Raw genomic sequence first — 15,869 nt, 5'->3', positions numbered from 1 at the left:
AACAGCAAGAAAGCAAACCAACGCGTGAGAGCTCCACGCGACAGTTAGCAAGCGTCCGGTTCCCTCTCTGGCCTCTGTCCCCTTCCATTGGAATGCGACGAGATCCCTTGCCTCCCTCGGAGCTAAAATTTCCACTGCGATCCCGATCCCCTTTCTTCCCCATGGCTTCTTGGCTCGAGATCGTCGAAGGTACGCTCGTTGATCCCATCTCCTTTTTCCAATCATGATGGGTTCCATGATTCGTCTTCTTGGCGTCATCCTCTGTTTCTCGAATCGGTTTGATGGATTTCTCCCCTATTTCTTATAATTTTGGGTGCAAGAAACTGGGGTTTAATTTTTCGTTGGATAAGTTCTTAAAAGTCGTCATAAATAAGGTTAGAGATGATTAGATTACGGTTTCGAATTAGATATGATTCTGCTTTGCCTCTATTTTTGTAATATGATCTCCCAACTCTAAGCCTTGATTTCATGACCGAGCATTTTGTAAGCAAAAGTTGTAAGCGGAGACAATTCTCTTTCTTTTTCGTTGATTTTATGAAGGAACAATTACAAAAATGATAAGAAAGAATATCTTTTTCGTTGCACTCGTATACATAGGGTCATCTGAAATATCTCTGAGATGGAAGCATCAAACTTTTTAGGTATCACCAGCATAAAAAAAATTGAGGTATGAGTATGAACGTGAATAGTCAATAAAAATCTCTGTTTTTTTCTATGTTAAAGATAAGCTTTTATACTTAGTCGTAAGGAGTACGAAGAAAGCTCGTGATTATCTTTCTCGTTATGAATGATGAGAAAGTAGTTTATAATTATTTTTCTCATCATAAATGGAAGAATAAAGCTTACGATTGTCTTTCCCGTCATAAATGATAAGAAAAAGCTTCATCTTATCCTTCCTCATTAGACACCACATGACAATGATGTTGGAAAATCTAGGAGCGATATCACATGCGTCGCAGCGGATGAACATTAAAAATAAAATCCTCAATTTCTCAAAGATGTGTTTGTCGTCGTGTGAAAATTGGTGCATAAAACTTACAAAACTTAAAATTACGTATATGAAAGTTTGTGTTACCTAAGGAGATCGTAGATCCCTGAATCCTTGCATATATCTAGGAGATGATGGAGGAAGTCAAGCGCCCTCCTCTCTAGTGGTGATCCACACAGCAGGACTACGACGATGCTCCTCAAAACTCCAAGCCTGCTATCTGAGGAGGACGTCATAAATGATAAGAAAAAGCTTCATCTTATCCTTCCTCATTAGACACCACATGACAATGATGTTGGAAAATCTAGGAGCGATATCACATGCGCCGCAGCGGATGAACATTAAAAATAAAATCCTCAATTTCTCAAAGATGTGTTTGTCGTCGTGTGAAAATTGGTGCATAAAACTTACAAAACTTAAAATTACGTATATGAAAGTTTGTGTTACCTAAGGAGATCGTAGATCCCTGAATCCTTGCATATATCTAGGAGATGATGGAGGAAGTCAAGCGCCCTCCTCTCTAGTGGTGATCCACACAGCAGGGCTACGACGATGCTCCTCAAAACTCCAAGCCTGCTATCTGAGGAGGAGAAGGGGAGGATGCTATCTGAGGAGGAGAAGGGGAGGAGAATAGGAGAGGCAACCTAAAAAGGCTTTAGCCTATGAACCATTGGTTCTCTCCTATTTATAAAGGCCCCCTATCAATATAACCCTAATGGACCCAACCATATTGAGTATTGGATCTTCATCCAACCACCCTGGATCCAACCATATTGAGTATTGGATCTTCATCCAACTACCCAAGCCTCTTAGATTAGTAGATCTTTATCTAATAATCTCTCTTTGGCTCTTATTGGATCTCATACATAGGATTCAATAATTCAAGGCTTATTGGATATCCAATAAGATAAGGGCTCTAGCGGATATCTCATATCTGAACCGCTACTCATCGCAACACCTACCATATGCGTGTGACCCTCTAGGCCTAATATCGAGCTTGTCGTAAGTCATATCTGTCAGAACTCCTTCTAACTCAATGAATTATTATCTTCATAATAATTCACTCGACTCATAGATTACGGACGTACTAGACTACTACGTCGCAGTCCCCAAACAATACAGGGAAATTCAATCCATTGGACATGTTTGTCCTCGGTTACCATGTACTTATAGCCCCTCATCTATATAATATTCCAAAGACCGTATATCGGGTATGGTGTTGTCAGACTCATACGGTTTCTGCTTGAGTCTCGCTCTAATCGGATTCTCTCGGAGAACACTTTCTCTCTTAACCCGAATGACCCTAGCCAGGGATTTGTCTGAGCAAGAATATATGGGATATTCCTCTCAAGACAACGAGAGTGAATGATCCTCTATCGAAACTCAATAGTCCTCGTAAGGTTGGCTACCACTCTCGATGACCGGTTGTGCAAGATCTAGAACCTCTAGACAAGTCTGGTATCAAAAAGTGGAGTACTCATACAGGACATCCTTGGTGTCTTAAGTCTAAGGACCAGATACATTACTGGAATTACGAAATCGTTGTTTGCCAATAAGACATCATCAACCATCCAGCATTTCGTAAACGGATCAATTAGTGAACTCATTCTCGCTAAATCCATCATATGGATGGGTATATAGCATACCAATCTATCCGGTTATCTCGATATCCCTCTCGAGTAACCTGTGTCCATGGATTTTTACTTATTATCATTGCACAAATCCATGAATATCACAATATATTCAAGCAACATGCAATATAAAGTGATAAAATATCAAATAATAATAAGTAAAAAAACTGCGTCAATTCACACATGCTATCACTCACGTGATTGATTTGCAGGGCACATATGACTAGCAAATGATGTATCAAATGATTAATCGATTTCTTGCAAATTGGGTCTTCCCGACGTACATTGAACCTTGTGCTTTCATTATGATAGATTTTTTTTTTTCACGCAGGTTGGATTTTCCCAACCTACGTGAAGAATGGCCATTTTGACCTTAAAAGGAAGGCTCGATATCGTAGAAGAGTCTGATTACCAACCCTCTTGATGAATGCTCAAGTGAAAAGGCATTGCCCCAACTTATAGTACTGTCACTCGAGGGGCATAGCCACCCTTTTCACACGTGGATGCATATCTCAGTATAAATATTGATGCGATACTAGCTTCCACTCAATGACTCGAGGGCGACCTCGAGTCACCTGCTCATCCCTATTGAAGCATTCCTAAACCTCTTCGAATAGGTGCAAATGTTAATGGGTATGATGCAAGCTATTGCTCTGCTCTTGTCTTAACTAACCCAACAAGTGATGCCACCACCTCAACCATAATCAGCAACTCAACCAACACTAGCACCTGAGGCTTATCGAGCCATTAGTTAAATAGTAGCCACTTTTGCCCTTACATAGTAACAAACAAATCGTAAAAAAGTTTACGGGTTGGAATAATGTCAGCATGCCAATATTTCCTAATGAATAATATTAGGTAGCGCCATGAGTTGGATGTCATTTGAGAAGTGACATCTTCTACCATTATAGGTAAGACACTATCACTAGATAGAAAAAAAGATGAAATCCCACCTCAGGGTCGTCACAAGATAAGCAAAGAGACCCCAACGCATGATTGAATGGATGTTGATTAGGTCGGAGCACTTGTAAGTCGAACTCGATCGAGATGAAACACTTAACTCGTAGTAATCCAGAAGTGATGCATTCACCACTGAATTATAGTTATGCTAGGTTTTCATTAACTCTAAGTCCCCAAGAACTTTTGGGTTTACGGGGACTGCCTCCCTCAACGAAAGGGAGGTCATGATTTCCTTTGACCCTGGACTGCCCAAAGATAAAGCATGGATCTTAACCATTTCGTAGCCAATAGATTGAGAATAACTTGTACAAGAAAGAAAAGACATCTCGATTGAAGGAGACATAGGAGCAAAATGGTAGAAGACTTATCTATTTCTGAATTAACATCAACACTATAAGAGACTCCAGAACTAACTTACCCTATAGGGAACCAGAACTAAGCAAAGAAAATTTTGATGGAGGCTCTGGAGACTCAAATGGAAGAATGAACCTCACCCATAAGGTGAAGAGAGATTTATATGGAGGAAGCCGGTCTCTCTCCTTTCATGATTGAGACAAGTGTCTCTTTGAGACACTTCTACGTTAAGGATTCAAGAAGCATCAGATAAAAGAGATAAAAGATTCAAAAGGTGCTAGATAAAGGATTCAAAATATATTGTACGAAGGATTTAAAATATGCTAGATGAAGGACTTGAAAATTACATAAATCTATCATAATAAAGGCACAAGATAAAATATACCGAAGACACATGAGTCAGGAAAACCCGACCCGCATAAAGAGAATTTCGCTATGGTAGAGGCATAAAATAAAATATGCTCGAAGCACATAAGTTAGGAAAACTCAACACGTGTAAAGATAAATCTGTCATGGTAGAGGTATAAGATAAAATGTGATCGAGACATGTGAATCGAGAAAACTTGACCTGCGTAAAGAGAAATCTATCACGATAGAGACACAAGATAAAATATGCTTGAGACACATGAGTCGAAAAAACCCAACCTGCATAAAATAAAATCTATCACAATAGAGGCACAAGATAAAGTATGTTTAAGACATATGAGTCGAGAAAACCTAACTCACATAAAGAGAAATTCGTCACGACGAAGGCACAAAATAAAATGTACTCGAAGCGCGTAAGTTGGGAAAAGCCGACCTACATAAAGAGAAATTCATCATGACAGAGGCACAAGATAAAATGTGTCTGAGACGCATAAGTTGGGAAAATCAGACTTGCATAATAAGAAATTTGCCATGATAAAACACATATGTCAAGAAGACCCAACCTACAAGAAAAAAAAATCCCAAACGCTTACGTGTTGGATGAACTAAACATCACACTTCGAGCCCCTCTCTATAAATGATAGAGGATATGTTATCGATTAATCATTTGACACATCATCGTCATGTGACACTCATCAACGAAGGATAAGAGGAAACTTCATTTTATCATTTATGATCTAAAAAATAAGTTTTTTTCTTATCATTTATAATAAAAAAAGATAATTATAAGCTTCCTTCTCGGTATTTATAATAAGAAAGATAATCACAAGCTTCCTTCGTATTCTTTACTACCAAGATATCGAACAATATTCTTTTTTTACACGATATGTTTGTCTAAGATAAAAAAGAAATATCGAAAGTACTCAATATATTTAATATATTTTTCTTACCTATCATACATCTGGTAAGATAACTTATTCATCCAAAATAAAAAAAAATAAATGATTGATATCATCTAAAGTATCTTCTTAAATACTATGCATATATCGAAAACAAAAAAAAATCCCAAAATAGCCGACATATCGCGAGCTTCCTTTTTATATGCAATGTATTTCTTAGGATAAAAAAATATTCTAAAAATGAGAAGAACAAAATCGTTGTTTTCAAACTTAAGACATGTTAATATTAAAGTGCCAAGAAACAACAAAAACTGTTAGGCCAATGCCACATCAGGAGTCATCGCAACCGAAGATATTCATCGCATTACATAAAGAATATTTCCTTGATTGCAAACTATCACCAGTCTTCATCTATAAATAGCAGGTTCGTATACCCCAATGGACCCCAGTGAACCCTGTTACTCCCCAGCCCAAACTATTCCCAATCTCCAACTTCGGTACCGCTGAACCATACACTACGCGTATTTTTGTACATTTCCAATCGCACCCCGCACAACGTTACTTAATTTCGTCCGCTTCCCTTTGTCGTCGTCTCTCTCCTCTTCGTCTCTCTCTCTCTCTCTCTCTCCATCTCTCGCCAGTATCTCAACTCAAGGCTTCCGAAAGCTCTCCATCAAACCCTCTCTCCTCATCGAAACCCTAAGTCAAAAATCTCTCAGTGATGAAACGATCCCCGTCTATTGTCTCCAATATTTGATTCAAATTGATTGCGGCGATCGATTAGCGTCATCCTGATCGTAATTTCGAGGCTTCCCGGCGTCGAATCTGCCCGCTAGGTTTTCGAAACGTGTAGCGATCACGTGGCTTTTGAGGCATGGGGCTGGGCAGATGAAGGATGCCTGAGCTCCGTAGCAGAGTGCGCAGGGGCCGGGCGCAGGCGACCCCAGCAGTCCAGGCTGAGCGACCGAATGAGAGGAGGCGGCGGGCGGCGAGGAACCAGCAGCCGGTGGATGAGAACCCGCCAGTGGCGAGGTTTGCCGAGCCGCAGGAGGAGATCAGGCTTGCGGAGGGTGGCGGCGAGGTCGGGGAGGTGAATGTTGAAGGGATCGGCGAGAGAAGGATGGATGAATATGATAGTGGGGCGAGGAGCGCCGACAAACTTCTCCCCCGTGGCGAGGACGAGGGGAGCGCCGCTCCCCTTCCGGTAAAGGTTCGAGCTATCTATACTTTTTGCATTTTCTACAGTTGTTTACTCATTTTACTGGGAAAAAGGGGCTAGTCGTTTTCCTCTGTTCGGATTGTTTTGTTACACCATCTTTCGCTCTCTAATTCAATCGACTTTTTAAGACGGATGCAATTCATTTGGGTTCTGTGTCCCTTGTACTTCTTTTCATAAGTGAAACAATGTAAAATTGACTTTTGTGATGGTGACTTCAGTTGGTCTTCTTTTCAATCAAACAAACAAGTTTCTTGGATATCTCAAATTAAAGATCCGTTGGTGTTACTGTGTATGTTTTCATGTGCTTACTTTATCTCTATAAATATGGTTCGTTTGGCATCAGATGGTGCCTTTTGTGTGTGCGGCCTCTCAAATACTTGATGTCGTCAATGAAAAATGAAGATCTTCCAGCATGATAGAATCGACTGATATTAGGTCAAAATATGACTGCTTTCAATCAGAGAAGAAACAAAACAGGAAGTGAAGGAAAAATTAGCAGGCATCAGATAGAAAAGCAAACTGAAGTTCTGATGTGTAAACTTTTACCATCTCTAAGCAATCCATTTGCTCACCAAAAGCATCCTGTTTTGTAGCTCATGCTACCAAGTTTTCTATATGATGGTGTTGTATTCATTTTCTTGGCAATAATTTAATATATTATGCATACAACATCATGATGCACTTGTGTCTACACTTTGCAAAAAATATTTACCAAAGTCTAGACTGGTCATGGTTCTTAATATGAAAAATAAGCTCATTATTGTTGGTGATTCTTTTCGAGTCTTGAGTCATTGAGCTGAACATCTTAAAATTATCAAATCAGTTTCTTTCAATCTACTAAGGTTTATCCTGAAGGAAATTATAAATATAGAACTATAAATAATATGTGATGTCCATAATGCTTTATGAGCCTTAATTACTTAGACAAGCTGTAAACATAGCACCAAAGGCAAAAATTTGAATCTAGTATTGTTTGAGTAAATATTGATGCTTGAAACCTGCAAAATATGGTGCATATATTCTGGAATTTGGGCCTCTCTAAGTTTAGATTATTAACTCTGTCATCCTTGCTGACCATGAAGTCCATGGGACAAACATGCCATTGTTACAAATCTTGTGAAAGTAGGACAATATGGGGATGCAAAACATATATATGTGACAATGTTATCCTGAAGCAATAAACTTTACGTATTTTATTGTTTTTTTTTTGTTACTATTAATTTTTAAATTAGTTAGATTATACAGATAAGTAACAGTGGTTTGCTATAAAAAAGTAAAAAATAGAAAAATAGTGGTTTGGTGAGATATGAGAGTTGGAGAGGATCTATATTGGGTCAAATTGCTAATATGGGATTTTGAGGTTTTTTTGTTAGTAGTTTTGTCCAGGAGCATCCTCATTAATATTTAATCCTGGCAAACATGTTGCACATTTATCCTTCTGTCTTTATTCTTCTTCCATTCCTCAAACTTGTGGTGTCAATTAATGTTTCTGCAATGGCTCATGCATGCTGCACATGTTTCCCTCTCTTTCTCCTCCACCCATTCTCTGACTCCAGGGGCTGATAATGGATGGTGGCAGGGAGTGCTGCTACTTGGAGTCATTTCATGTCACCTTCTCTTTCCTCCTGTTCTGTTTAACTCATGATTGTCATGTAAGTGATGTATCTAATGCATACCCATGTTGAACATCTACCCAATGTGTACACTAGTTAGATATGTTATCGACTTTGACAATTTGCCCAAATTACTGTGTTCCAAGTTCCAACTTCCGATGCTGCTGAGTCATTTACTTAAGGTTTGAGTTCAGATGTTTCAATGACAATTGTTAGATACCTAATTAGATTTTAGATTATGTACAACCTTTGACAATCAAAGGCATGAAGTTAGTCACCTTTATGATGTCGAAATTTATTTTACAGCTTGGTGTATAATGTATATGTTATAGTCAGTAGTTATTCTAGCAAGAAACTTCATATTTGAGATAAATTTTCTGGTAATATGTTGGGACTAAAATAGCTAAAATATCTAGTTTCATTCTTTAGACTAGCTTATACTCTTATTATTAATTTTGAAATCTGTTTCTGGGACATGATAAATCTTGAGAACCTCATCTTCTGAAACATGCTGAGTTGGGTGTCTAGCATGATGCATTTTAGTTCTACTTATATTTATATGCTTCTTTATTTAAAAACGTAGTGTTTCATACTGCACCATTTCCAGCATATTATATTTCATATTAAATTAAATATTTCCAGATGTAAGGATTTTTCAGTGTGATAAAAGGTTCTTTCTCATTCACTTCATTTGTGCAACAGTTTGTCTTTAACACAGTTTATTGTATTTGACTGCAACAGGTCCAGGTTGGCAGTTCACCAGTATACAAAATTGAAAGAAAACTAGGGAAAGGAGGATTTGGGCAAGTTTATGTAGGTCGCCGTGTTTCAGCTACTAATGCAAATGATAGAATTACTGGTTCTGGTGCTGTAGAGGTGTGGTAACTGCATATTTCCCAGTTTGGCAAAAAGTTAAGGTTGAATATTAAAAAATTGTACCATATCTTGTATGTCAGGTAGCATTAAAATTTGAGCATAGGAGCAGTAAAGGCTGCAACTATGGGCCCCCTTATGAATGGCAAGTGTACAAGTAAGTTCTGTTTGTCTTTTGTTGAGCTAAGTTTGTACCATGTCTTCAGTGTCTGATCAACCTTGTCTTCATTTGTAGCACACTTGGTGGTATTCATGGGGTACCACGAGTTCACTATAAGGGTCGCCAAGGGGATTATTATATCATGGTATTTCATTTTTGAAAATATCTAAAATAGTAGTGTCATCTGGGGTGTTAAGATAACTATATTATGAAACTTTGTTCAGGTTATGGATATGCTGGGGCCTAGTCTATGGGATGTATGGAATAGCAATTCACATTCGTAAGTGTTGAATCAAATATTGATTATTATTATGATAATTTCTTTCAGATTACTTTGGCTGTTGTAACTTTTTTCTTTGTGCAGAATGTCAGTTGAAATGGTTGCATGTATTGGCACTGAAGCGATTTCTATACTGGAGAAGATGCATTCTAAAGGGTAGATCTTTATTCCAAATTGCAGCATGATTATCAAAATCTTATGCAATTAGCTGATCTTCCCATGTCAAATTATTTAATGTTGTTCATGTCCTTAATTGATTGTATAATTGTTAATATATTGACATTGTGCATTTGCTTCAATAACTATATTAATGTATTTTAAATCATGCTTGTTATAACAGATATGTACATGGGGATGTAAAGCCTGAGAATTTCTTACTTGGGCCACCTGGGACTCTTGAGGAGAAGAAACTGTTTCTTGTTGATCTTGGTTTAGGTAATTGAATGGCATGGAATTGGCATTTGGCAGTATATTGTGTTTAGATATCATTCTTGATAAAGAATACCTCTAAGGGCTATTGTTGAAAATTGTTTTCTTAAACTCTTAACTGACAGCCACCAAGTGGAAGGATAGTGCGACAGGGCTGCATGTGGAATATGATCAGAGGCCAGACGTTTTCAGGTTTGTTTATGAACAGCCTTGAAGATCACTACATTTGGTTTGCCTATCAAATTTTAAGAAAATGAAATGAGCTATTTGTTTTGGTTTAATCTGATCTCCTAAGACTCTGTATCGCAAATTGCATCTTGCAGAGGGACAGTTCGCTATGCCAGTGCTCATGCTCACCTAGGAAGGACAGCAAGCAGGAGAGATGATTTAGAATCCCTGGCATATACATTAATCTTTCTTCTCCGAGGTCGTCTACCTTGGCAAGGATACCAGGTAACTATTTAAGACTGTTATAGCCCCTTTGTTTTGATAGATTATCTAAGTGGTAAAGTATCAATATCTTAGGTGGTACATGGACCTGTATTGTCCGATATACTAAACAAAATAATAGAAAGCAGAAATAAAATAATCATATCAATGTTCCGATACCATTCTTGGTTGGTCTGTTTAATACCAACCAACCAGTCCGATCACTACTTAAAAACTTTCAATCTGTATTTGTTGCATTTGCTAATCCCATGCATTTTATCCTTACCCATATAGGGAGAGAACAAGGGCTTCCTTGTGTGCAAGAAGAAGATGGCTACATCTCCAGAGACTCTGTGTTGCTTCTCTCCCCAGCCATTCAAACAGTTTGTTGAGTATGTGGTCAACTTGAAGTTTGATGAAAAACCTGACTACGCAAAATGCATTTCCCTTTTTGACGACATAGTAGGACCTAATCCAGATATCAGACCCATTAACACTGATGGAGCTCAAAAGGTACTGCTAGTCTCCTTTTGCCTTCTTTAAACTAAAAGATTCTCTGTAAGACCTAAACGTAAGTTGCACACCCTGTAGCTTATATACCAGGTAGGTCAAAAGAGAGGTCGTCTGATGATGGAAGAAGAGGGTGATGAACAACCAAAGAAGAAGATCAGAATGGGAATGCCTGCAACACAGTGGATCAGCGTCTATAATGCTCGGAGACCTATGAAGCAAAGGTGCTTTTCTGTGTGATTATTTATCATGATTAGAATATGGTACAAATGAATGATTTATTTCCTTTTTAAATTTCAGGTACCATTACAATGTTGCCGATGTAAGGCTTGCACAGCATATTGAGAAAGGGAATGAAGATAGTTTATTCATTAGTTGTGTTGCATCTTGTTCAAATCTTTGGGCACTTATCATGGACGCGGGCACTGGTTTCACTTCTCAAGTTTATGAAATGTCTCCAAATTTTCTTCACAAAGTGAGTACCATTTAGTAACAACTCTTTCACTTACTAAATTGCTTGATGGCACGTGTCGATGTTGACAGTTAAAAGATAATGCAAATGATTTTTATTTGATTCTTACTAGGAATGGATAATGGAACAGTGGGATAAGAACTATTATATTACTGCATTAGCAGGGACAAACAGTGGTAGCTCTTTAGTCGTAATGTCTAAAGGTAAATGTTGCTGTATTATGAGCTAGTTTTATTTTCAGGGTTTTGTATGAGTTTGTAGTTAAATTCATTTTGGATCCTATTTCAGGCACACAGTATGTACAACAGTCTTATAAAGTTAGCGAGTCATTTCCTTTCAAGTGGATAAACAAAAAATGGCGTGAAGGTTTCTATGTCACCACAATGGCAACTGCTGGAAGTAGATGGGGAGTTGTCATGTCCCGAAATGCTGGCTTCTTGGATCAGGTCACCTTTTATTCTTTTTTGCTTTTCTTTTAAGGCATACTGGCACTAGGGGTTGCATAGTGCATGAATGGCTTGAGTATTTTAGTTGTGTATATACCCCAGCTGATGTGGATTGAGTAATGTGTTGAATGTGTAATGTTCCAAATACAGGTTGTCGAACTTGACTTTTTGTACCCTAGTGAAGGCATTCATCGAAGGTGGGATGGCGGTTTTCGCATAACTGCTACTGCTGCAACATTGGACCAAGCTGCCTTTGTTCTTAGTGTACCCAGAAGAAAGCCTGCAGATGAGACACAAGAGACACTTAGAACATCTGCTTTTCCTAGTCAACATGTGAAGGTGTTGATATCTTCTTACATATTCTGTGAATTTTGTTTTATGATTATAAAATTTATGCGCATTGGTTTAGTTGTTAACATTAAATTTGTTGCAGGAGAAATGGGCAAAAAATCTTTACATAGCCTCTGTCTGTTATGGCCGCACAGTTTCATGATGTTCCACTTTCTATTTTGGGTTGGACAGGCGTAATTGGCTCGAGTAAACATTACATCATGCTGTTTCTTAAAGGCTAGGAAGATGTTGAAGATGCAGAAGGCGTCTTCTAATGTGTTTAGGCTAGAGAATTTGAGGTGCGAGCTTCATTCAAGATTGTCATCCTAATATTGGCCACATCTAACATGTGGTGCAGTATAGATGCCAAGTCCTTTGATGCCTTGCATGATCTGTTGCAATTAGAGCTGATTTGATGTAGTTAGCGTTAGGTTTGTACAGTCAATAAACGGCTACCTGTAGGTAATTTTCAGGGGAGTTAAAATGTCTATCAGATGTAATTTTGCACTTAACTGATGGCATTGTTCCTCCATTTTGTCTAATTAACTGTATCATCTATAATCAGGAGCATCTATTTAAACTGCTACAATTTGTTCTCTATTTGTTCAACACATTGATGTCTACAACCATCTTTATTAATATCTATTGGGCTAGTGAGCATGATAATCTTAGTTGCATAAATGACAGTTGATGACATGGTTATTGTGCTTTACTTCTCTTGTCATTTTCTAATGATTATTATTATTTATATATTTTTGTCTGTTTTTTCAAGTTCCTTTTATTCTCAGGTAATCGTGTATAATAGGATATATTGTCTGTTTTCAGAGGGCAACTGACATATCTGTTTTGATCCGTCTCAATAGCTTTCTTAAGAATTGTTTCATTTGTTTTTTGTCTTGTTGAGTTATTAACTATCTTCAGAGTCTAAAATTGCATTGTTCTGTTTCTATCAAAAGTTACACTGTAATCGATTTTTCACATTCTTTCTTTCCTGTTTTTTATTTATTTTATGGCTCAATAAGAAAGGAAAAATGTGTAACATTACACAAAAGAGGGCTGATTGAAAAAAATGAAGGGCGTCTTTGTCATTTCAGAAATCAGCGGATTTTTCTGGTAAATTGCATAGGCAAAAATATACATAATGGATCAATGGTTGTGATGAAACGACATGGCGGTGCGTTCTATCACTTATAACGTGTTATAATGTTTCGGCAAATTTTCGATATATACTATATAACGGGTTTTCCAGTAGGCCCCGTCCACTTCGAGCGTCTGAAACTTGAAGATCTCGATCTCTCGATGGGTTAGTTATCCATGGAAGAAGGAAAGGCAGAGGCGATCAAGAAGCTGATGGAAATTAGGGAAAGATTAGATCGCGCACCTCTCTCTCGCTTCCCTGCTTCCCGCGTCTCTCCGCATCGACGATGTCGGTGCCTCGCCATCGCTCCTACTTGGTTATCCATGTCTTTCTCTCTCGCTTTTATTCGTTTTCCAGCGCTTCTACTTGGTTATCCCTCGCTTTCCTGGGTTTCCATCGCTTCTACTCTTCTACTTGGTTATCCCTCGCTTTCCTGGGTTTTCATCTACTAGCTCGGTAAACTTGACTTCTTGATGACTCAAAGACGGCGTAAACGGTTGCGATCTGAGAAGTAGATGTGTCGTCCCGTCTCATTTCCCCTTCTTGGCGGATACCGTTTTCAAATGCAACTGCACCGCTTCCGTGCCCGTGACCGAGACCTCCCGGCCCCATGAAGTGATTGGTTCTAATCACTTCGTTATTTTTGTGCCTAATTGTTTCTTTCTGATGATCTTTGGGTTCTTGCAATTTGATTGCGTTGCATTGAGTGTCCAGATGCTTGGGGTTTGCAACTGCCTTTTGATCCGTATTTGTGGAAAAAGATTCAAACTAGGTTCAAGAAACAACCATCTCTTTTCTTATCAATCAAGCAGAACACATATAACCATGTAGACTATTGTAGGCATTCCATGTGATTCTTAGGGTTTGGCACTGAATGGAAGAGACCCGAACTCGGTCAAGAAAGTGCTTTTTCTTGTCTAATCAAGCAAGCCGACTGCATATAGCCCGAGAGGTTCCATTAAAGTGTCCCTCCGAACATTCTAACTTCCTAGTTCAGTTTGAATCGTGCCATCTTTGTGAGGGTTTCATCTTTTGCTATTTCCAACTTTGTTCATTCTTCCGTTTCTTTATCTATTTACTGCAGTAGGGACATATTTGGTTATCCATGCTTCTAAAGATAATTTTGGTTCGATCTTCACCCAATTGGCAACTATATGAGCCAGCCACTGGCAAGAACTTGATCTTGCAATCAATCTCAGCACCCCACCGGGGTTATATTAGTTTCCTTTTCGTTGAAATTTTGGTTATTATATTACTGGAGTATGCTTCATTAAATTGCATTTAGACTTTTTATTATAAGGATACAGTTTTGTCTATTATTGTGAATCTGGTTGTTAAAATTCTTCCCTGTGCATTGCTTTTCTGCAAACATTGTGAGGAGATAAATCTAGTGCTTTTGTGAGGAAATATTGATTCTAGTTGGACATGTTTAGTTAGCAAGGTCACAGTAGATGTTAGTATATGTTAACGGAAATATAATGGAAATTTTATAGCTTTGAGGCATTGTTTTCCTGATTCTCATTAAGATTGAGAAGTCCTGAACGTTCCCCAGATTGCATTGATCATTCTTCACTCTTACCAAAGTTTTCACTAGAACTCTCAAGGTATGAACCCTAATAGTAAAGTAACTTGTTTAGCCGATAATAGATTCATATTATGACCCTTGGGACACCAGATAAACTTAATTCATTGTAGCTGTTTTAGTTACTCTTTAGAATCCTTTTATTAAGGACAAAAATCTGTCTGAAAAGCATAGTGCTGTGTTCTCTTCATTCCTAATTCGACTAGGATAGTCTTGAGAAATAGATTCAACACTCAAGAAAAGATGAGCTATCCACCGTTTTACAAATAAAAAAATAGGAGATATTTACCAAAACCATGTAAGTACCCTCCATCTGCATCCAGTTCAGGCTACATTTGGATATCATTGCATGGAACTCTTCTTTGTATATCTGTTTGGTATAACAATCTTCATTTGATATGGTTGTCCTTGTATGACTAAGATACCATGCTATCTTAAAACTATTAGAGGTTCTCTTTTGCATGAAAATGATTTCTGAACAATTAACTTCGGTTTTGCCTCACCAGGACTTTGATAGCATGTTTTGGTTCTGGTAATTGTTGTCTCTTCAGGTACGATATTTGGATATTCTGGTAACTATTAAAGGTTCCTTTTTGGTTTTTAACAAAGAACAACATTTATGGCATTGCCCAGCAGTATCTTCTTTATTTATTTGTGATTCCATACTCTTTTTTTTTTTTCACATAATAAGAGTCGGGAAGACTTGACAGTTCCGCACTAGATGACAAGTCTTGGTTACTGACACCATGACATCATGCCATCGTGGTCTGATGTTATAGTCTTAATAATCTAACAGTACATGTTCTAGTACGAAGGCTATGTTTATTAACATCCAATGAATATTTTGCATTTGTTTTAACCAACCTGAAAAGATATTTTTGGAAAATGTAGCTGGAAATATATAACACTGTCGTGCTAGGTCAAATGAAAAACATGAAGAGTTATATTAATTCACTGATATAGAGTTATAAACATGAATCTTAATTGGTTTCAGTTAGGTTGTCATGAAGTCATAGTGTCATTAATGATAAATGATAAATGATCTTAATAATCTCATATTAATTCACTGATATATAACATTAAAATTTTTATAGATCTTAATAATCTCAATAATGATAAATGATCAATATAGTTATTTTTAAATAATTGAGACTTTCGATTTTCTTGTTATTATTCTTGTTGTAACTGAA

At 37.7% G+C, this 15,869-nt stretch overlaps 1 protein-coding gene and 1 long non-coding RNA gene across 3 annotated transcripts; both read left to right on the top strand.

Moving 5' to 3' along the window:
• LOC135622609 (casein kinase 1-like protein HD16) lies at nucleotides 1–12,568 on the top strand. 2 transcript variants are annotated; one of them, XM_065124612.1, is made up of 17 exons: nucleotides 2–189; nucleotides 6,035–6,408; nucleotides 8,772–8,906; nucleotides 8,987–9,060; nucleotides 9,139–9,208; nucleotides 9,288–9,343; nucleotides 9,428–9,499; nucleotides 9,684–9,778; nucleotides 9,898–9,964; nucleotides 10,096–10,225; nucleotides 10,496–10,714; nucleotides 10,793–10,935; nucleotides 11,012–11,186; nucleotides 11,296–11,386; nucleotides 11,472–11,629; nucleotides 11,780–11,968; nucleotides 12,063–12,568. In XM_065124612.1, exons 2-17 carry the CDS (start codon nucleotides 6,094–6,096, stop codon nucleotides 12,120–12,122), a joined length of 2,049 nt encoding a protein of 682 aa, XP_064980684.1. In that variant the 5' UTR covers nucleotides 2–189; nucleotides 6,035–6,093; the 3' UTR covers nucleotides 12,123–12,568. The 2 variants fall into 2 exon arrangements, with proteins under 2 accessions (XP_064980685.1, XP_064980684.1); XM_065124613.1 differs by having other exon boundaries at nucleotides 1–6,402.
• Nucleotides 12,569–13,175: 607 nt separating this feature from the next.
• On the top strand, nucleotides 13,176–15,399 carry LOC135622612 (uncharacterized). Its single transcript, XR_010491125.1, has 2 exons — nucleotides 13,176–13,413; nucleotides 13,455–15,399. It is a non-coding gene; the product is annotated as an uncharacterized LOC135622612 (long non-coding RNA).
• Nucleotides 15,400–15,869: the final 470 nt, after the last annotated feature.

Source organism: Musa acuminata, chromosome BXJ2-9 (genome assembly GCF_036884655.1).
Source record: "Musa acuminata AAA Group cultivar baxijiao chromosome BXJ2-9, Cavendish_Baxijiao_AAA, whole genome shotgun sequence".
NCBI lineage: Eukaryota > Viridiplantae > Streptophyta > Magnoliopsida > Zingiberales > Musaceae > Musa > Musa acuminata.
The sequence above is the reverse complement of the archived record's forward strand: the minus strand, read 5'-3'. Positions and strand labels throughout refer to the sequence as shown.

What these genes read in the sequence shown, in the direction of transcription:
- LOC135622609 (XM_065124612.1), top strand. Translation starts at nt 6,094, where the DNA reads ATGCCTGAGCTCCGTAGCAGAGTGCGCAGGGGCCGGGCGCAGGCGACC. An exon ending in CCGCTCCCCTTCCGGTAAAG is followed by an intron (nt 6,409 to 8,771) that starts GTTCGAGCTATC and finishes TGACTGCAACAG; the next exon opens with GTCCAGGTTGGCAGTTCACC. An exon ending in ATGCTGGCTTCTTGGATCAG is followed by an intron (nt 11,630 to 11,779) that starts GTCACCTTTTAT and finishes TTCCAAATACAG; the next exon opens with GTTGTCGAACTTGACTTTTT.